Genomic DNA, 19,174 nt, shown 5'->3' on the forward strand with positions numbered 1-19,174 from the left:
GCCAGGCAAGCCCTGGTGTCCTGTGGGTTGTAGGCATTTTAGGGGATGGAGGAGACAGAGGGGTGGGATCAAGAGGGTTTAGAGGAGGGAACAGCCATGGAGGGGGTGAGGGATAAAGGAAAGGAACATGTGGAAGTAGGGTGCTGGTCACCAGCAGTGTTCCAGTGGTCCCCAGGAGGACAAAGGACTGTTGGAAGCAGAGTCCCAGAAGGACAAGAGCTGAAAAAATGAAGGATGACCAGAATGGGGTGCGTGACGTGGACACCATGAGGAGAGGGCACAGCTGTGCCCACTGGGATGTGTAGGACCAGGATGGAGAAAGGAGAGGAGGGATGGGTGGCCGTGGTGAGGTCACCTGCAGGTTCAGAGCCTCCACCCACAATGGCCAGCCACCTGCATCTGGGAAAACTTGCCACCCAGGGGAGGTGACAGTCCCCAGACCCCAGGCGGGGGAGGGGTTGGCAGCTGTGACCTTAGCCTTTCCAGTCTTTGTTAAGTGCACACGTGCCGGGCTCTTTGTGCCTGGCCCGGGAAGGATGTAGATGGGTGGTGGGGGGTGTCACTGACCAGAGCAAACTAAGCCAGCCAAGGTCACACCGAGGTCTTGCTACATTGGAGGCTGAGCCTAGGGTGGCCAGTGTGGGGGGACAGCTGATGACATCAGAAGGCTTCTTTTAAAAGATGTGACTAGGTCTGCGTTGTCTGGTTACCATGATGACAGGTGCACTTCTACTCACTACTTGGACTGACAAAGCAAAATTGAGGCAGAGCAGCCACGCAGGTCCCAGAGAGGTGGGTGTTAGGTTCTAGAAGGGACAGGAAGGGCCATGATTATGCTTGTCCCCAAGGCTGAGTCTGCAGGCCTGTGAGACCTTTGAAGACCCGACCAGGTGCCCCAAAGGCTGGTGGAGCCTTAAAGGTGCTTAGCGTGGGCACAGCGTGACCATGGGACCTGGGGCCTTTGGGGTGAAGGTAATAGCTGTCACCATCACTGGGGAACAAGGAGGCTGTGCAGCGACCCCTGTCTCCAAGGGACTCCTAAAGGCAAAAGAATCCACATGGCATGGTGGTGCACGCCTGTAATCTCAGCACTTAGGTAGTTGAGGCGGGAGTATTGAGAGTCCCAGGCCAGCCTGGGCTTCATAGTGAGACCCTGTCTGAGAAGAAGCACAGGAGGCTACAATGCCTGCCTGGAGGAAGAGACACTGAAGGCAGGCCTCTCCACCTGAACAATCCACTTCCCCACAGCCTCTCTCAGCTTTGGGAAGCACTTTACTTCTCTCACCCCAGGGTGTAGCCTGTCTGTGGTCTTGGATCAGTTAACTTACTGTCTGTGATCTTGGATTAGTTAGCTTACTCTCTGGAGAAGCCCCTCCCCAGAGCAGGGGTACTGGGGACCCCAGAGGCAGAGCAGAGCTGCTGGCTTCCTGTGTGACTCCAGCAAGTCAGTTTGCCTGCCTGGGCCTCGGTTTCCTTACCTGTAAAATGGGAAGAATCGCCCCACCTTGTCTGCCTCACCCTGGGTCCCACAGCCAAGTCCAGGAGGAAGGACGGGCTGTCAAGCTCAGCATGTGGCCAGGCGGAGTGGCCACCAGGCGGAGCGTGGAGGGCCTGGAAGGCCTGGCTTTGCAGCGTGGACTGGACCCTGCAGGCCTGGCCTTGGCAAGCTCTTGCGCTGACGTCCCCACTGTCCAGAAGCCTGAGCACCATCATGGGAGTCAGGGCCTGAGTCCTCAGAGGGCCCCGCTGGATCTCACCAGTCCCCGAGTCTACTCTGCCAACTCCTGGTTTGGTTCCATTTTAAGGAAGTAGGTCAGTGCTCCCAAGAAAGGTAGCTTATCCTGGCTCACTCACCTCGTGCTCCAGTGTTGTCTGAGGCCCAGTTTGAGAAGCTCGGCTGTGGGGAAGGGCTGTGCTTCCATCTGTGGGGGCACAGGTGGGAAAAGGTCACAGCAGTGCTGCTGGCCAGCTCTCAGTGGGGCCTCCTGTCACCCACCAGGTTGGACTTCCTGGAGAAAGGGACCTGGGCTGCTGCTGGATACCAGTGTGGGGGTGACATTGACGGGGAGAGAACTGCACAGTAGCACGAACAGGAGTCCTTGTAGTCCTCTTAGGAACTAATTCTGTCACTTCTGACCTGTGATCTTAGATAAGTTACTATGATCTGCGATCTTGGCTGAGTTAGCATACTATGACCTGTGATCTTGGATAAGTTACCTTACCATGACTTATGATCTTAGATAAATTAATATATTGTCTCTAATCTTATCTTGGATAAATTCAGTTATTTGTGATCTTGGATAAATTAACTTACTGCCTCTGATCTTGGATAAGTTAACTTACTATCTCTGGGCCTCATTTTCTCAAGATTCCACGAAACAGACACCCTCCATGGTCCCTTCTGCTGCTCAGTATCTGAGGTTCATTTCCTTGTCCCCAGCCACACAGTTCCCCCTTGTGCTGGCCCCTGCCTCCTCACAGCCCTCCCCACACTTCCAGCTCTGTCACACTCTTGAGAGCTCAAAATAAAACCGTCCTTCCTGGAGTTTCTAAAGCCATCACCACTGCAATGCCAGCCCCACGTTTCTCCTCTTAATTACCTCTGCTTTTCTTTGTTCATTAGGCCCCAGTCATGACCTCCCTGCTGCCATCCCAGGAAGACACAGCATCTGGGGGCGGGTGGGGCTAGACGGACAGACAGACAGACAGGTGCCCTGCTGCCAGGCTCATAATTGACCCAATGCCTCCTTCCTTCCGAGGCATTGGGTCAATTATGGACCATGGAGCCATACTGGGGAGACCCTGCTTTTTTCCAGGCCTATGGCATTGAGGGGGTGGGCTACCACTCCATCCTACCCCAGGATGGGTTGGGGGGTCCCAGGCTCTGCCTGTGTATGCGGAAGGGAGCCCTGAAGTTCTCAGGCCATTAGGCAGGGGACCCCACAGGCCCCAGAAGGGAGTAGTAGGGGAGGGCTCACTTTTCTCGAACATTCCAGAAACTGTCCCCCTGCTGAGACCACCCAGGCTAACAAGAACAACTGGTCCTAAGAACAAAGCCCCTTTCTCTGGGCTGGCGTGACATCAGCGTGGAGGGTCACCAGGCACCTCGAGCTGAACACAGGCTCTCGCTGGATGACACGTGTCATTGAGCTACAGAAGTGAAGGGGAGGTGGGGCACAGCCAAATCACCCCTGCAGCTATTGGGAGGGCCCGATCTTTCCAGCCTCATGGGAAGGGGTCTGGTGACAAAATGGGAGAGGTCAGGACTGGAGCTTCCAGGCCACCAGGACACTGCACTGGTCAGGATTCGTGAGGATCACTGTAGCGGAGAGCAACACTGATTTAAAAAGCAATTTGATGGCCAGGCATAGTGGTGCATGCCTGTAATCCCAGCCTTCAGGAAGTTGAGGCAGGAGGATCAAGGGTTCAAGAATACCAGGCACCGGTGGCTCACACCTGCAATCCCAGCTACTCAGGAGGCAGAGATCAGGAGGATCACGGTTCAAAGCCAGCCTGGGCCAATAGTTCACAAGATTATCTCAAAAAGTCCTGTCACAGAAAAGGGCTTGTGAGTGAAGGTGTGTAGGCCCTGAGTTCAAATCCCAGTGCCACAAAAAAAGAGTTCCAGGCCAACTTGTGCCACACAGCCAGACCCTGTCTCAGAGAGAGAGAGAGAGAGAGAGAGAACGAGAAAACGTGTCTCGTGGTGGCGTTTACTTTCTGGTGGGGACGTAGAAAACAAACAGTTTGTCAAGTGTGCTAGATGTGACTTCTGGGAAGAGGACAGGAGGGAGTGTGGCAGGGTTTGGGGGATTTCTGTGTGTGTTTTGTGTTGTGGGGGGCGCGGATGGACCCCAGGGAGTCTTACATACTAGGTAGCAGCCTAGGGGAGGCCTTTGAGTAAAGGCCTGAAGGGGGCGATGCTGAGCCAAGAAGGCAGGGAGGAGCCACACAGGCAGGAAGAAGAGCAAGTGCAAAGGTCCTAGGGTCACTTGCTGGGGTGTTGGAGGGTGGTCAGGGGAAGTGCTAGAAGAGCTGGTGTGCAGCCAGGTAAGGAGCTGGGAGGCAACGGCAGCTCCAAGCAGGGGATAAGTCGCGTTGTGTTTTAGGACAATCCTGTGGCTTATGGACAGACAAGGGTGGAAGCAGGGAAAGGCCTGTGGTGGCAGGGGAGGGCCATGAGTCACCACCCTAGGTATATTTGGAAGCTAAAGCCAGAGAATTTGCTGATGTGGGCTGTGGGGAGAAAAGCCAGCTTGGGCATTAGTGCACTGAGCGGGCAAGATGAGGCGTGGTTAGCTGAAGACCTCAAGAGAGCTGGGTGGAGACGGGGTGGACCCTGCATGTCACAGGCACAAGTGAGGACTGTACTTTTCAACAAAAGCAGTTTCAAAATGCCTGATACACCGGGACTCTGTCCTTAGGGACAAAGAAGAAAACACCCCTTCACGCCTGTAATCCCAGAAGTCAGGAGGCAGAGATCAGGAGGATCTTGGTTCAAAGCCAGCCCTAGGCGAATAGTTCACAAGATCCTATCTTGGAAAAATCACAAAGGAAAAAGGACTGGAGGTGTGGCTCAAGTAGTAAGAGTGCCTGCTTAGCAAGCACAAAGCCCTGAGTTCAAACCCCAGTGCCTCCAAAATATAAAGAAAAGAAAAAAAACAGGAAGTGTGGCACCTGTGGACACTTGTACCATGTAAAGAGGATGGCTTCACACTGTTGACAACAGGGAGTCCTGAATAGTGAAATGACACGGACTAATTAGAAAGGTTGAGAGCTGGGGCTGTGGCACAAGTGGGGGCCTTGGGTTCGAATTCCAGTACCAATGATGATAGATAGATTATAAGAAGTCTGGGCTGTCTCAGCCCCGCCCCCTTGCTGTGTAACTGGGACAGGCTGCTTTCTCTCTGCCTCAGTTCCCTCATCTGCACAATGGCCAACTTCATAAGGTTTCTGGAAGGCTTTAGGTGAAGAATTCCTGCAATGATCTCAGAACAGGGCCCAGTGTATCAGTCCCTTAGGGATCCTGGCAGCTGAGAAGACAACCCCCACCCCTGTGCCACCCCCGTACCCCCTGTCCAAGCCCAGGTCTGGGGTGGGAGGGATCCTTGTCCTGGGCGAGGGCCTCCACACCACTGCAACACAGCCTTCCCATCTCTGAGCCTCATTTTCCTTTGTGCAATGCTGTGGGTAGAACCCAGAGCACATTCTGTGCCACTGAGCTGCAACCCCCAATCCCCAACCTGTTTACTCATCCATAGAACAGAGATGAGGGCTCGCAGAGTGGCTCAAGTGGTAGAGCACCTGCCTAGGAAGCACAAGGCCCTGAGTTCAAACCCCAGTATCACCAAAAAGAAAGGGGGGAGATGATAGAGAATCCCAGCCTCTGAGCAGACCTTAGAAGAGGTTAAAAGAACATGCATGGGTGCCAGTGGTTCACACCTGTAATCCCAGCTATTCAGGAGGCAGAGATCAGGAAGATGGAGGTTCAAAGCCAGCCCAGGCAAATAATTCAGGAGACCCTATCTCAAAAAAAAAAACATCACAAAAAAGGGCTGGCAAAGTGGCCCAGTGGTAGTGTCTGCCTAGTGAATGTGAGGCCAGAGTTCAAACTCCCCGTGCTGCCAAAATAAAAACCTTAAAAATTCAAAAAGATGAACTTGAAGCTCTTCTCCAAGAAAAGGAGACAGTATGCTAGAGACAGGGAGGGGTGCGACCTCCTGAGAGGGACGCCTGCTGGCCTGTACCACCCAGTGGGGGAAGGAGAGGCCTACCAAGCTTCTTGATCTTTTGCCCTTGACTTAGATTCTAGCACGCCAGGCATCGCCCTGAGCCACCTGTTTTAAAACTGTACAGAGCTGGCGGTGATTTAATAAACCTGCTGTCTTCCCCCCTCCCAGGCAGATTCAGTTCATCCTCATAACAGGCAGCAGATTAGAACAAAGCAGACGGTGCCGCCTGGGTAGACAGTCACGCCTTAGAGCAGGAAGAGGGGGAGAAAGGCCTAGGGAGGGGCCTGTCCAGGAGGGGTGCTTCTGCCCCGGGCCTCTCACAGGTGACTGCGAGAGGTCAGGTTCAACAGCACTTTTTTGGGGGGTGGTAGCAATACTGGGCTTTTGAACTCAGGGCATCACTCTTGCTGGGCAGGCACTGTACCACTTTGAACCACTCTGCCAGCCCAGGACCAGTGCTGTGAGGTCAAACAGAAGCACTGTTCGTGACAGCTGTGTGACCTTGGGCAAATTATTTAGCCTGTCTGTGGTGAGGGAGAACATGACCAGGTCTGGGAAGGCTGCCAGGCAGAGTGTCTGGCACACCCTGGTTTGCAGCCCAGGCTGTCTCTCCCTGTCCTGTGTGAATACTGTGCCACCATAGCACAGTCAGTGTCCCCTGAGTTCCTGCACAGTTGTCTGGCTGGGACCTGGAGAAAGGTCAGGTCAATTCTTGCCTTGTCTGGGGTCCAGATGGGCTGCATTGGGGCACAAGGGAAGGAGGAGAGACTGGGGGTGCTGAGCTCGGGGGGTTGGTATGACTGAGTGGGGACACAGCTGAGGTTGTTGTCTAGGGTGCTTGACATTTTCCAGTGGGGACTGGATGTGCCCGGTAGTACCCTGTGAAGAGGCGAAGTCTGGCAGAGCAGGTACCCAGCCTCGGGCTGGAGTGGCAGACCTTCACACTGAACCCCAACTTTTCCCAGAATGTTCACAGGAAGGCTGGGCCTCCTAGACAGAGCCGGAGGGCGCAGAACCCCGACCTGAGATGCAGCCAAACTGGACTGAGCTCTGCCTCAAGCTTGAAAGATTAGCAGGAACTGCTTTGTTCCAAAGACCGCTTCTGTCTGCTCTATCCCCATGGCCTGCTTCTCTGCCACCTACATGCTCCACCCTGCCCCTGACCCAGAGGCCCAGCCCTGTGGCCAAGTGCACCCCAAGGCTTGCTTTTGTTTTTGGAGACAGTCACTCTGTAGCCCAGGCCGACCTTGAACTCAGAATCTTCCCGGGATTACAGGTGTGTGTTATCACACCCACCTTGTGGTTTACCTCTTGGTGCCCCAACTGCAGCAACAGCAAATTTCTCCGCTGCCCCCCTCAGTGCCTCTCTGGGGTGACCTGACCCCCAGTAGCAACTCTAGGCCGAGGAGGGGGTGAGGGGAGCACCCAGCAAGGAGCATATGTCCTCTGGACACACACGCAGTTCCCCATTCACAGGCTGTGGTCTGAGAGCAGTCAGGGTGGGTCCCTCGGTCCTGGCATTCTGTTTACAAATCTTGCCAGCACTCATGCTGGGCCATCACAGTCACCTCCCCTGTACCACGTCAGGATACAGTCTTTCACCCTATGGGCAGTGGCCTGTCCTTCAACCTGGATCTTTTCTGCACCCCCCCACACACATACCATTGCTGATCCAGAGCCCCAGTTAAACATCCTGTTTGTCAGGTATGGGGGTTCATGCCTGTAATCCCAGCCTTTGGAGGCGAAGGCGGAAGGATCACCAGTTCTTGGCCAGCTAGGACTACATAGAGCCAGATCCTGTCTCAAAAAGAAAAAAAATAAAAACTAGGCTGGAGGTGTGGCTTAAGTGGTAGAGAGCCAGCCTAGCAAGTACAAAGCCCTGAGTTCAAATCCCAGTACTGTCAAAAAAAGAAAAAAAAAAAGAAAAGAAATTGCTTAACTGCAGTCACCTTTCTGCCAGGCACTGCTGCCTCACACCTGTAATCCCAGTTATTCAGGAGCAGAGATCAGGAGAATCACAGTTCGAAGCCAGCCTGAGCAAACAGTTCATGAGACCCCATCTTGTAAAAGTTATCACAAAAAAGGGCTGGTGGAGTGGCTCAAGATGTATGCCCTGAGTTCAAACCCCAGTACTGCAAAAAAAAATAAACAATTCAACCCTTAGTACTGCCCCACAATAAAGAATTGTGAATAAACACATACAAATATGCATAAATTAGAAAAATACTCTGCTCTCCTGGGGGCTGCCTGGCAATCAGGGGTGGGCACCCTGACTCATGTCCTGTGTTGCCTCCTCAGTATCTCCAGTTGCCCTTTGTGGGGGCTGAGACTAGGTGACACCCCCTAGGAGGCAAGCACCCGAGGGGAGGAGTCCTGTTTCCTTCCCTTGGTGGTTCACGCCTGACCTGAGGCCTGTGCTGGGCTGCTGTTCAGGAAATGTGGGGTGGATGGGAGGGTGGGTGGGAGGATTGGGTGGGTGGTAGAGGATGGATGATGTATAGGTGAATGAGTTGATGGATAGATGGGTGGATGGATGGATGGACCACTAAGGACAGAAACCAGCTGCGGGAGAGTGATGGAGCCTGGAGAGACCACCCCAGAGAAGCCAGAGCTGCCTGTAAGCCCTCTGTCCCCATCCTGCAGATGAAGATGACGCCAACAGACTTGGAGAGAAGGTGATCCTCCGTGAGCAGGTGAAGGAGCTCTTCAATGAGAAATACGGTCAGTGCCCTTCCGCCCCCACAGCCAGCCCAGCCTTCCCACGCCCAGGGCCCTGGCCACCCCACCACAAGCCAGTCCAGGGACTCTGTCCCTCACTGCAGCCCAGCCTTCCTGTGCCATGACCACTGGTATGCATGGATCAACTTTCTCCCCCCCAGTGCCACATGGCCCACTGGGGCTGCCTGAGTCCAGCCCTTTCCCTAGAGGGCTTCACCTTTGAACAGGGGATATCTTCCACGTGTTCTGACCTCCTGTGCCCTGCAGGTGAGGCCCTGGGCCTGAACCGGCCTGTGCTGGTCCCGTATAAACTGATTCGAGACAGCCCGGATGCTGTTGAGGTCACGGGCCTGCCGGATGACATCCCGTTCCGGAACCCCAACACCTACGACATCCACCGGCTGGAGAAGATCCTGAAGGCCCGGGAACACGTTCGCATGGTCATCATTAATCAGCTCCAGTGAGTCCCCCTCGGGGTGGGCAGTGGGGCGGGGCCAGGGCACAGAGGGCACTGGGTCCACAGGGGGACTGGTCGTCAAGCTACGTGGCCAGTGACCAGAGAGGAGAGCGAGCCCTAATCCCCAGATCCACAGTGCACAGCCTTTGCATGTCATGTCAGGGAGGGCTGGTGGAGTGGCTCAAGTGGTAGAGCGCTTGCTTTGCAAATGTGAGGCCCTGAGTTCAGATCCCACTACTGCCAAAATAAATGTGGAGAGGTCAAAACCCTGCATGTAGTGAGACACTGTCTCAAGAACAAATAAGTATGTATATTGTTTTCTGTTGGGGTTTCTTTTTTTTTTTTTTTGGTGGGACTGGGGTTTGAACTCAGGGCTTCGTACTCACAAGGCAGGTGATCTGCCACTTCCTCCAGTCCATTTTGCTCTGGTTGTTTTGGAACTATTTGCCCAGGCTGGCTTTGAACCTCGATCCTGCCCATCTCAGCTCCCAAGTAGCTAGGATTACAGGCGTGAGCCACTGGCACTGTGTGGTACTGGCGTTTGAACCCAGGGCCTTACACTTGCTAGGCAGGTGCTCTACCACCTGAGCCAGTCCTCCAGTTCTCTGTTTGTTCCTTTTAATGACTGGCCAGTCACCTCCCACAGATGGTCCAAAATGTCCTCTCTGACGGACACCTAGGTTAGCTCTCTTTTGGGAGTCATACCACAAAGTGAAATAATCAATAAAATCAAAAGGCCCCTTTAAAATGCCCACGGACATTTTAAATGTCTAAGCTCGCATCTCCTTCCTTGCTCAGACGAGACCTCACTTTTACAGATGAAGAAATTAGGCCTGGCCTGACGCCAGCAGGGCCCAGCAGCTGCTCTGGGGAGATGATTACTGTGTTTTAATTCTGGTCTGTGTTTGTCAGCTATCCATTACTGTGACAAAATACTTGAGTCATCAACTTAAAGGAGGAAAGGTTTATTTTGGCTCATGCTTTCAGGGGTTTCAGGCCCAGCTTGGTTGGGTTTTTGGCAATACAGAATATCATGGTGGACATGCATGACACAAAAAGCCCATGTGAGGGAGAGGGGAGAAAAAAGAGAGGGAGAGGGAGGGAAGACGGGAACAGGGAGAGAGAGGAAGAGACTGAGGCTTCACTAACCTATCAAAGGCTACACCCCCAAAGACCTAATTTCTTCCCACTGCACCCCACCTCCTAAAGGTTCTTTCACCTCCCAGCAGCACCACAGGCTGGGGACCAACCCTTTAACACAGGGCCCTGAGGGGACACTTCAGATCCAAACTGCAGTAGGGTTTCACCGTGCTCCAGTCACTGCCACAGCATCTCATCTCCTGAAAGATGGCGCTCATATTGAGGTAGCAGGTAAGAAGGAGGGGACAAACCTCGTCTTCTAACTCTGCCCCATTTCTGTCTTTTTCAGACCTTTTACAGAAATCTGCAATGACACTAAGGTGGCAGGTGAGTTGGAGACTGAAAGGGCCACCTTACACCTCATGGGGACTGGAGTCTGTTCCCTTCAAAAAGACACAGACAAGTGTGGTGAGACATGCCTGTAATACCAGCACTTGGGAGGCTGAGGCAGGAGGATCGTGAGTTCCAGGTCAGCCTGGACTACATAAGGAGACCTAGGCACCAATGTGTCACACCAGCTACCTGAGAGACAGAGATCAGGAGGATCACAGTTGCAGGCTAGCCCAGGCAATTAGTTCATGAGACCCCCATCTCCAAAATAACCAGAGCAAAATGGACTGGAGGTGTGGCTCAAGTGGTAGAGCTCCTGCCTAGCAAGTGTGAGGCTCTAAGTTCAAACCCCAGTGCAGCCAAAAAAAAAAACACCTTACTCACCTTAGCCACTAGGGGACTGTCCTCCAGGCCCATGTCTGCACTTCTCCCAGGGTGCCCAATTCTGGGGAGAATTCTCTGGGGGAGGCCAGCACCGTGGGGTGCATGGTCTGGGGACAGGGGTATGGCACCAGGAAATGCAGAGCTGGGACCCTTGGCCTCAGGTGGGCCTTGGCCGTTGGTGGTTTGAGAGCCTTCTCTAATGAGGTTACCAGGCTGAAACAGAGCAGTCCCCAGCTCCCAGCCTCAGCCTGTGTTTCTCCCACCAGCCAAAGACAGCCACCTTCCCAGGCGCAAGAGAAAGAGGGCATCAGAAGGCAATTCAGTCTCCTCTTCCTCCTCCTCCTCCTCCTCTTCCTCATCCTCGTCCTCCAACCCGGACTCTGTGGCCTCCAACAACCAGATCTCACTCGTGGTAAAGTCTCCCAGGACCTGGCCTGGACCACCCTTTTCTTTGGCCCTTGCCCCTTCCGTTGGGCAGGGCCACTTTCCCCCGGGATGTGGGTGTGGGGGACAGGGAGGTACTGGGCTCTCGGGGGGTCTCTCCAGCCTTGGGGTGCAGCCATGTCTGCCTGTCCTGACCTGAGATAGTCTGTCCATCCTCTTGGGATAGTCTGTGCTCTGAGCTTTAGCACTACTACTCCAGGGTGGGTGTTGCCAGCAATGTGTGCATAGGACAGCAGGAGCCAGAGGGAGGTTGGTCAATGATGAACGCAGAAGCCACCTCCAGGGCCCCATCTGTCCCTCCACGTTGCCTTGTTCTCGCCTGTCCCTCACTAGGGATACATCCTGGAGAGTTCTCTGCAGTTTGAAGATACCAGTGGGGAAATATTGAGAAAGGAGACTATTTGAATATATTTGAAAATGAACCAGGTGCAGTGACTCACGCCTGTAATCCCAGCTGCTTGGGAGGCTGGAGATAAGGAGGATCTAGTTTTGAGGCCAGCCCCGGGCAAACAGTTCATGAGACCCCCCCCCATCTCCAAAATAACCAGAGCAAAACAGACTGGAGGTGTGGTTCAAGTGGTAGAGCGTCTGCTTTGCAATCGCAAAAACCCCAGTCCCACCAAAAATAAAACAAAATGATTATAGGATTTCTTGATGCTTTGGCTGTGTGTCACTTCAGCTGTTGCCTGGACACCCCCAAAGCCCAGACTTTGCCTTATCTCCCTGCCTGGCTGTGTGTCTGCCCACAGGGGACTCCTCCCTCCTTGGGTCCCCAGAGAACGGGGGATCCAACACGTGGTTTCTGAGCCAGTCCTGAGCCAGTCCAGCTCTGATCCAATGACAAGCCCCTGGGAGACAGCCGGGAAACAGTCATGGGGTCTGTGCTGTGTGTTCTTGCAGCAATTGCACTCCTTCTCTGGGCCTTAGTTTCATCATACAGTGAGGAAGCCCGTGAGGACGCCAAGCTGAGCATGCTGGCGTTTCCCCCGTCACCCAGAGTCCTAACCCGGTCCCTCTGTCCCTCTCTGTAGCAATGGCCAATGTACATGGTGGACTACAGTGGACTGAACGTGCAGCTGCCGGGACCCCTGAGTTACTAGACCTCAGCGCCGAATGGCGACCTCACTCGGAAAGCCTAAGGAACTGTAATTATGTACAGAGTGTAAATTCGGATACGTATCAATGCCTTTTAGTTTTTCCAAGGATTTTTACACTATATTCCTGCCACCAGGGCCTTTTTAAATAAGTAAAAAAAAAAAAAAATGTTGCTGTCTCTGTTCCATTTTCTTTGATACTGGGGTTTGAACTCAGGGCCTACATCTTGAGCCACTCCACCAACCTTTTTTGTGAAGGGTTTTTTTTGAGATAGGGTCTCATGAACTATTTGCCCAGATTGGCTTCAAACCATGATCCTCCTGATCTCTGCCTCCTGAGCTGGGATTACAGGCGTGAGCCACTACACCTGGTTGCCATCTCTTCCTCCTCCTCCTGGGATTATAGACATGAGCCACCAGTGCCCGGCTTCTGTTCTTTTTTATAGAATTGTGGCTGCAGCTGTCACGATGGACTGTCAGGCAGGAAACCAGCCCCAGAGGCCTGCTAAGTTCCTCCTTCCTGGCAGAAGCAGACGAAGTGTCCCTGACCACCAGGCCGTGGTGACTAGGGACAAATCCCATGCTTTTCTTTGCTGCCAGAGGCGGGTGGCCTCAGCATGAGAAGCCACAGAGGCAGAAGTGTCCTAGACAGGCCTCCCACTGCCAGACAGTAGCCTGACCACGGCCCTGTGCCACCTCCCAACTGACAGAGAGCTGGGGACAGTCCTGTATCCTCGCTGCAGGGAGTGTGTGGTGTGGGAGGAAGGACTTTCTTTTGAGTGTGTGTGTTTGGGCAGGAAGCAGTGCTGGGGTTTGAACTCAGGGCTTCATGCTTGCTAGGCAGGTGCTCTACCACTTGAGCCACTCGCTAGCCCTGTTTTTTTGTGATGGGTTTTTTGTTCGTTTGTTTTTCGGTGGTACTCGGGGTTGAATTCTGGGCTTTGCACTTCCTACACAGGCAGTTTACCAACTGAACCATTCCACCCGCACGTATTTATCTATTTCGGCAGGGTCTTGCTAACTTTTACCCAGGCTGGACTGAACTCACAGTTCTGCCTCCACCTCCCAAGCTGGGATTACAAGCTTGTACCACCACACCTGGCTGCAGATAAGTGTCCTCCTTCAGAGGCTCGGGTGGAGTGAGAAGTGTTGAGTGTAGCTGGGCATGGTGGCTCAGGCCTGTAATCCTAGGTCCTCGGGGGGCTGAGGTAGAGGGTCCCAAGTTGATGGGTAGTCTGCGCCACACAGTGTGACCCTGTCTTTTTTAGTCCTGGGGTTTGAACTCATTGCTTCCGGTTGGCAGGCAGGCACTGTTACCACTTGAGCCACACCGCCAGCCTGAGACACTGATCAAAAACACAAAACCAGCTGGAGCCTGGCACCAGTGGCTCACACCTAGAATCCCAGCTACTCAGGAGACAGATCAGGAGGGTCCTGGTTCAGAGCCAGCCTGGGCAAATAGTTCAAGGGCTGGTGGAGTGGCTCAAAGTGTAGACCCTGAGTTCAAACCCCAGTACCTCAAAAAACAACAACAAAATATTAGTGAAGCGGCTCAAGCCACAGAAAACCCCACAGGGTTGCACTGTGTTGTCTGGACTAGCCTTGAACTTGCGATCCTTGTCCCTTAACCTCCTGAGTAGCTTAGAGGCACTTCACTAGCTGCCTAGCAAGCACAAGGTCCTGAGTTCAAACAGGACTGGGGTTGGGTGGGCAGTTAAGTGCTTTAACAGTACCATGCACAAGGCCCTGGGCTCCATCCTAGCATCACAAAAGAAAGTTAAGATAATTACGGGTCAGGGAGGGAGCGCTTTACCCTAGAGAGGGCAGTGTGACCAGACATAAAACATCCTGGGGAGACTTCAGGGTGGGCCTTGAGAGATGGGGTGATTTCTGATGGAGTCGTTGGTACTGAGCAGCAGATCATTTGATCACAACTGTGTCTCAGGAAAACGACTCGGGTCCGGTTTGGTGGTCACGCCTGTAATCCCAGCTACTAGGGAGACAGAGGTAGGAAGATCAAGATCTGAAGTCACCAAGCAAAAGCATGAGACCCCGTCCGGAAAAAAACAAAAACTAAAAGCAAAAGGGCGGGGGGCTTGGCTCAGTTGCAAGGCCCTGAGTTCAAACCCCAGTATCTTCAAAAAACAATTCTGGTGGTGGGACAAGATTGGGACTGACAAAGTCAAAAGAGCCTGGCAGTCACCGGGGTCTTGGCACACCATAGCGTTTATTTACCTCTCACACTGAGGGAAATAACAGCCCTGCCTGCCCAGTGGAGAGGACACCTGGGCAGCTTGTCCTGAGCGGGAAGGGGAAGGTTCCTGGGGGCCCAGAGCAGAGCCAGCTCACCTGGAGCAGAAGTCAAGAACCATCAAGGCTGAAACTTGAAGCAGAGGAGAGGGTGGGCCCAGGTGGGATGGCGCTGTAGGAGAAAATCGGCATGTGGGGGGCAGGGTGGCCGGACTGAGCCCTTGTGTGTTCCAGATGAAGAAAGGGTCACAAGGCTGGCGCCTGTAGCTCACGCCTGTAATCTGAGAAAGCAGAGATCAGGAGGTTTGCAGTTCAAGGTGAGCCAGGGTAAATGCCTCTTGAGACCCCATCTCAAAAACACCCAACACAGCCAGGCACTGGTTGCTCACATCGATAATCCTACCGACTCAGGAGGCAGACATCAGGAGGACCGCGGTTTGAAGCCAACCCTGGGCAAATAGTTCTGAGATCCTATCTGGAAAAAATCCATCACCAAAAAGGTATGGCGGAGTGGCTCAAATGATAGAGCACCTGCCTAGCAAGCGTGAGGCCCTGAGTTCAAACCCCCGTGCCACCAAAAACAACAGAACAGAATGAGGCCTCTGGCGTGGAGGAAACGGGATCTAAGTTAGCTGAGACCATGGTGGAACACCTGGGGAGTTTCTGCCACCTGCCTCAAGCTGGAGACAGGAACGACCTTGTCCCCAGTCTTCTGGACCCTGCTTCCTCCCGGACAGTTGCTGAAAGCCACAGACTTGGCAGCGGCCAGGCGCAGTTCCTCCCTTTGCTGGCACCCCCGCCCCCAAGTCAGCTGCCAGGAGAGCCCTCCCTCCATGCCCCTGGCCCTCTCTCCCTCCTCGGCTGATTCCCTGCTGGGCCACCTTCCGAGTGAAACCCTCTGAAATCCGGGTGTGCAGGACAGCTAGCTGCCACCTTGCTGTCACCCCATCTGTCCCTCTGACATCTGATCCTGTGACTGCATTATAAAACCTCCGGGTGGGGGGTTCTCGGTGCCACGCCTCACATCTGTCATCCTTGCAACCTGGGAGGCTGAGATTGGGAGGATCCAGGTTCAAGACCAACCTTCATGAGCTCCCATCTCCAAAATAACCGGAGCAAAATGGACTGGAGGTGTGGCTCAAGCAGTAGAGCGCTTGCTTTGCAAGCATGAAGCCCTGAGTTCAAATCCCAGTCTCACACACACACACAAAATTAGCCAAAGCCTTTGAACTGAGAGGTGGCCCAGCTCCTCCCACCACCAGTCACGGGAGCTCTGAGGATATGGCCAGACACAGGGTGACACCAGGGACCTGCTCCTTGCTTTGTGGGCCACCCGGATGCAATGCTTGCAGAAACCTCCAGAAGCTTTTCCGTGCACCCTCTGCAGAAATCACAGCGTGCGGCACGTTGTAAAGTGCTTTGAGCAAAGCACTTGTTCTTTAATTAAACTTCATTGGAGCGCCATCTGTCTCTGGTCGCCTCGGCTGTGTTTTGCAACCCTCAGTGAGAAATGTTACTGGATGTGTAAACACAGGCCCCCCCGCACACAGCCAGAGAAAAGCCTAGAACATTTCCAAAATACTAAATGAGCCATGCGTGCCGCTGAGATTGCAACTGGGCCGTAATTGGCCCGGGATGGATTCCGCTGGTGTGCCATCATCTCATATTCGAATCCTTTGTAGGAGAACGTGCCGTCAGTGCGAAGATCAGGACGGGACAGGCTGGAATTAGGGCTCACTGAAAACAGTAATAAACAGGAGCAAGCGGGAGGGGAGGTGACAGGGCCGCGCCTGCACCTGTGCCACCGCACCTGCTCCCTGGGTGCTCCGTCCCTGCAGGCGCCTCCCCAGTGCCGAGGGAGGAAGGGGGGGAGGCCGTGAGCTGTGCAGCTTTTGACATTGGGGACTGAACTCTGGGCTCTGCCTAGCAACACCCCACACGCCAGTCCTTTTGCTCTTGGTTTGGTTTTCTCGTAGGGTCTTGCACTTTCGCCCAGACTGGCCTCCAGCTCAGATTCTCCCATCTCCGCCTCCTGAGTAGCTGGGATTACAGGTGGGAGCACCATGCCGGCTTGAGATCTATTTTAAGGAATCAAAGCTTTATCGAGAGTGATCTACTGAGTCCCTGGGAGCAGGTCTTCTGCCTCTCAACTGGCTCAGGTAAAGGAGAAAAAGATGGAGAGGTGATGTTCGGGCAAGGCAGGGAGAGGAGGACAAGAATCAGGAGATCTGATCTGCGTACATGACATTTGGTGGGCTGCACTGCATTGCACTGGAAAAGGTCCATAAACCAGGCGTGGTGGTGCACACCTGTAATCCAGCACTCTGGAGGCTAAAGCAGGAAGATAGAGAGTGGCAGGCCAACCTGGGCTACATAGTGAGACCCTGTCTCAAAAAAAAAAAAAAAAAAGAAAACAGCACAGGGAGCCAACACTGGGCTGTGGGTGAGGCTCAAGCCATAGAGCACCTGCCTAGCAAGTGCGAAGCCCTGAGTTCAAACCTCAGTCCCACAAAAAGGAAAAAACACCCCTGAGTCTCTGTGTGGCTTGGCCCCTGTCCCATGATCCTCTGGTCTCCACAGTCACAGGACACCGGACCCCTTCTCTCTTTTTCCCCCTTCTTTACAATTTCTCCTGACAGCTCCTTCCTGCCTTACCTTTCAGCGACATGTCCCCTTCCTCCAGACACCTCATCCAAAGAAGCGCTGGCACGTCCTAATTCACTGTTTTCATTGCTTCTCAGTGTCACCACTGAGCCCCCCTCAGCCCCCACCTCATGTTCCTCATCATGTAAAGAATGCTTTATTCATTTCTGTAATCAGACTCCTGTAGATGAAATTAAATATCACGCATTTAATATGGTGAGTAACCCCTGTACAAACGGAAAAAACTTCAAAGTAATGTTTCTACATCAGTTATCTCGTAATTTTTAAATTTCATCTCCTTCTTTAAAAAGCCACATTGTAAGCCTGGCGCCAGAGGCTCCCACCTGTAATCCCAGCTACTCGGGAGGCAGAGGTCAGGAGGATCTCAGTTTGAACCCAGCCCTGAGCAAATAGTTCCCGAGACCCTATCTTGAAAAAACCCATCCGAAAAAGGGCCGATGGAGTGCCTCAAGTGGTAGAGCTCCTGCTTAGCAAGAGTGAGGCCCTGAGTTCAAACTGCCAACAACAGTAGTAAAATAAGACAAGAAAGAAAATGAGTTAAGAGCTCACTGGGCTGTGGCAGTGCTGGCATAGCATACTCAAGACCCTGGCTTCCAGCCCCAGCTCTGCCCAAAAGAAAATAAACAAACAAAATCAAAACCGTTCAGTAGAGCTGTTGTCACAGTCCCAACAAGAGCACAGCAGTTGGCTCACAAACACCCAGGGACAGTGACACTTGCCCGTAGGCCCAGCTACTTGGAGGGCTGAGGTAGGAGGGTCATTTAAGGTCAGGAGTTCAAGACCAGCCTAGGCACCATAGGGAGCCCTGCCTCAAAATAAATAATAAATAAAGCTGGGAGCTGGTGGCTCACGTCTATAATCCCAGCTACTCAGGAGGCAGAGATCAGGAGGATTGTGGTTCAGAGCCAGCCCTGGCAAACAGTTCATGAGACCCTATCTGGAAAAAACTCATCCCATAGAAGGGCTGGTGGAGTGGCTCAAGGTGTAGGCCCCGAGTTCAAATGCCAGTACTACAAAAAAAAAAAAGGAGGGAGGTTGGTGTGGTGGATCACTCCTGTAATCCAGCATTTGGGAGGCTGAGGCAGGAGGATCTCGAGTTTGAGGTCAACCTGGGCTATGTAGAAAGACCCTGACTCAAAAAACCATGGGGCTGGGGGTGTAGCTCAGTGGTAGAGCCCTTGCCTAGTTCTGTCCACAATACTGTGAGACCGAGAGAGAGAGAGAGAGCGAGAGAGAGAGAGAGACTAGCATCTGAAAAAAGAAAATGAAGCAGTGCCAAGACTAACTGCTAAGCTCTGAGTGTGCTGCCCCTCTCACTCTGCCCCCAGCAAGACTTTCACAGGCCTCTCTCTGGCCTCAGATGCCCTCCCCTGCACCTCCCAGAATTCCCTCCCCTGCACCTCCCAGAATTCCCTCCCCTGCACCTCCCAGAATTCCCTGGGCTCCAGCCAAACCAGGGCACCACTGCTGTCAGCACATTCTAGAGTTTCTCCTGCCTCCAGGCCCCTTGCCTGGCTGCCTTTTCTCCTTCCTTTGCCTGACAAAGGTCTTCTCTCTCTGGCAAACCCAGCAGGTGCTTTCAGACTTGCACAGTGTGTTACTGTCTCCCACAGAAATAACTGACAGGAAGGCTGGGCGTGGTGGTTCACGCCTGTAATCCCAGCACTGAGGTGATAGGAATAGGAAAATTCATAGAGACAGAAAGAATAGAAGCTGCTTCCAGGGCTGGGAGTGGGGTGCACACCTGTAATCCCAGCACTCGGGAGGCAGAGGCAGCAGGATCTTGAGGGCAAGGACAACCTGGGCTACAGAGTAAGACCCTTTCTCAAAAAAAAAGAAATTTTATTTTTTTATTTTTTTTTTTTATTTATTTATTTTTTTTATTTGATGTATATCATTTTCTTTTTTTTTTTTCTTTTTTTTTTTTTTTCATTTTTCTTTTATTATTCATATGTGCATAC

At 53.1% G+C, this 19,174-nt stretch overlaps 1 protein-coding gene across 8 annotated transcripts in view; it reads left to right on the top strand.

Annotated features, from left to right (window-relative positions):
* Gtf2ird1 (GTF2I repeat domain containing 1) overlaps positions 1–12,446 on the top strand; it is a 75,269-nt gene extending 62,823 nt beyond the window's left edge. For 5 of the 8 annotated variants that reach the window (XM_074075749.1, XM_074075754.1, XM_074075753.1 and 2 more), the window contains 6 exons: positions 8,376–8,453; positions 8,718–8,910; positions 10,337–10,374; positions 11,028–11,173; positions 11,539–11,631; positions 12,237–12,446. In XM_074075749.1, coding sequence (XP_073931850.1) covers positions 8,376–8,453; positions 8,718–8,910; positions 10,337–10,374; positions 11,028–11,173; positions 11,539–11,610 — 527 coding nt within the window. In that variant the 3' untranslated portion in view covers positions 11,611–11,631; positions 12,237–12,446. The remainder of the gene's footprint in view (positions 1–8,375; positions 8,454–8,717; positions 8,911–10,336; positions 10,375–11,027; positions 11,174–11,538; positions 11,632–12,236) is intronic. The other 3 variants (XM_074075751.1, XM_020164692.2, XM_074075756.1) reach the window with 1 other exon arrangement.
* Positions 12,447–19,174: the final 6,728 nt, after the last annotated feature.

This window comes from Castor canadensis, chromosome 6, assembly GCF_047511655.1.
Source record: "Castor canadensis chromosome 6, mCasCan1.hap1v2, whole genome shotgun sequence".
Taxonomy (NCBI): domain Eukaryota; kingdom Metazoa; phylum Chordata; class Mammalia; order Rodentia; family Castoridae; genus Castor; species Castor canadensis.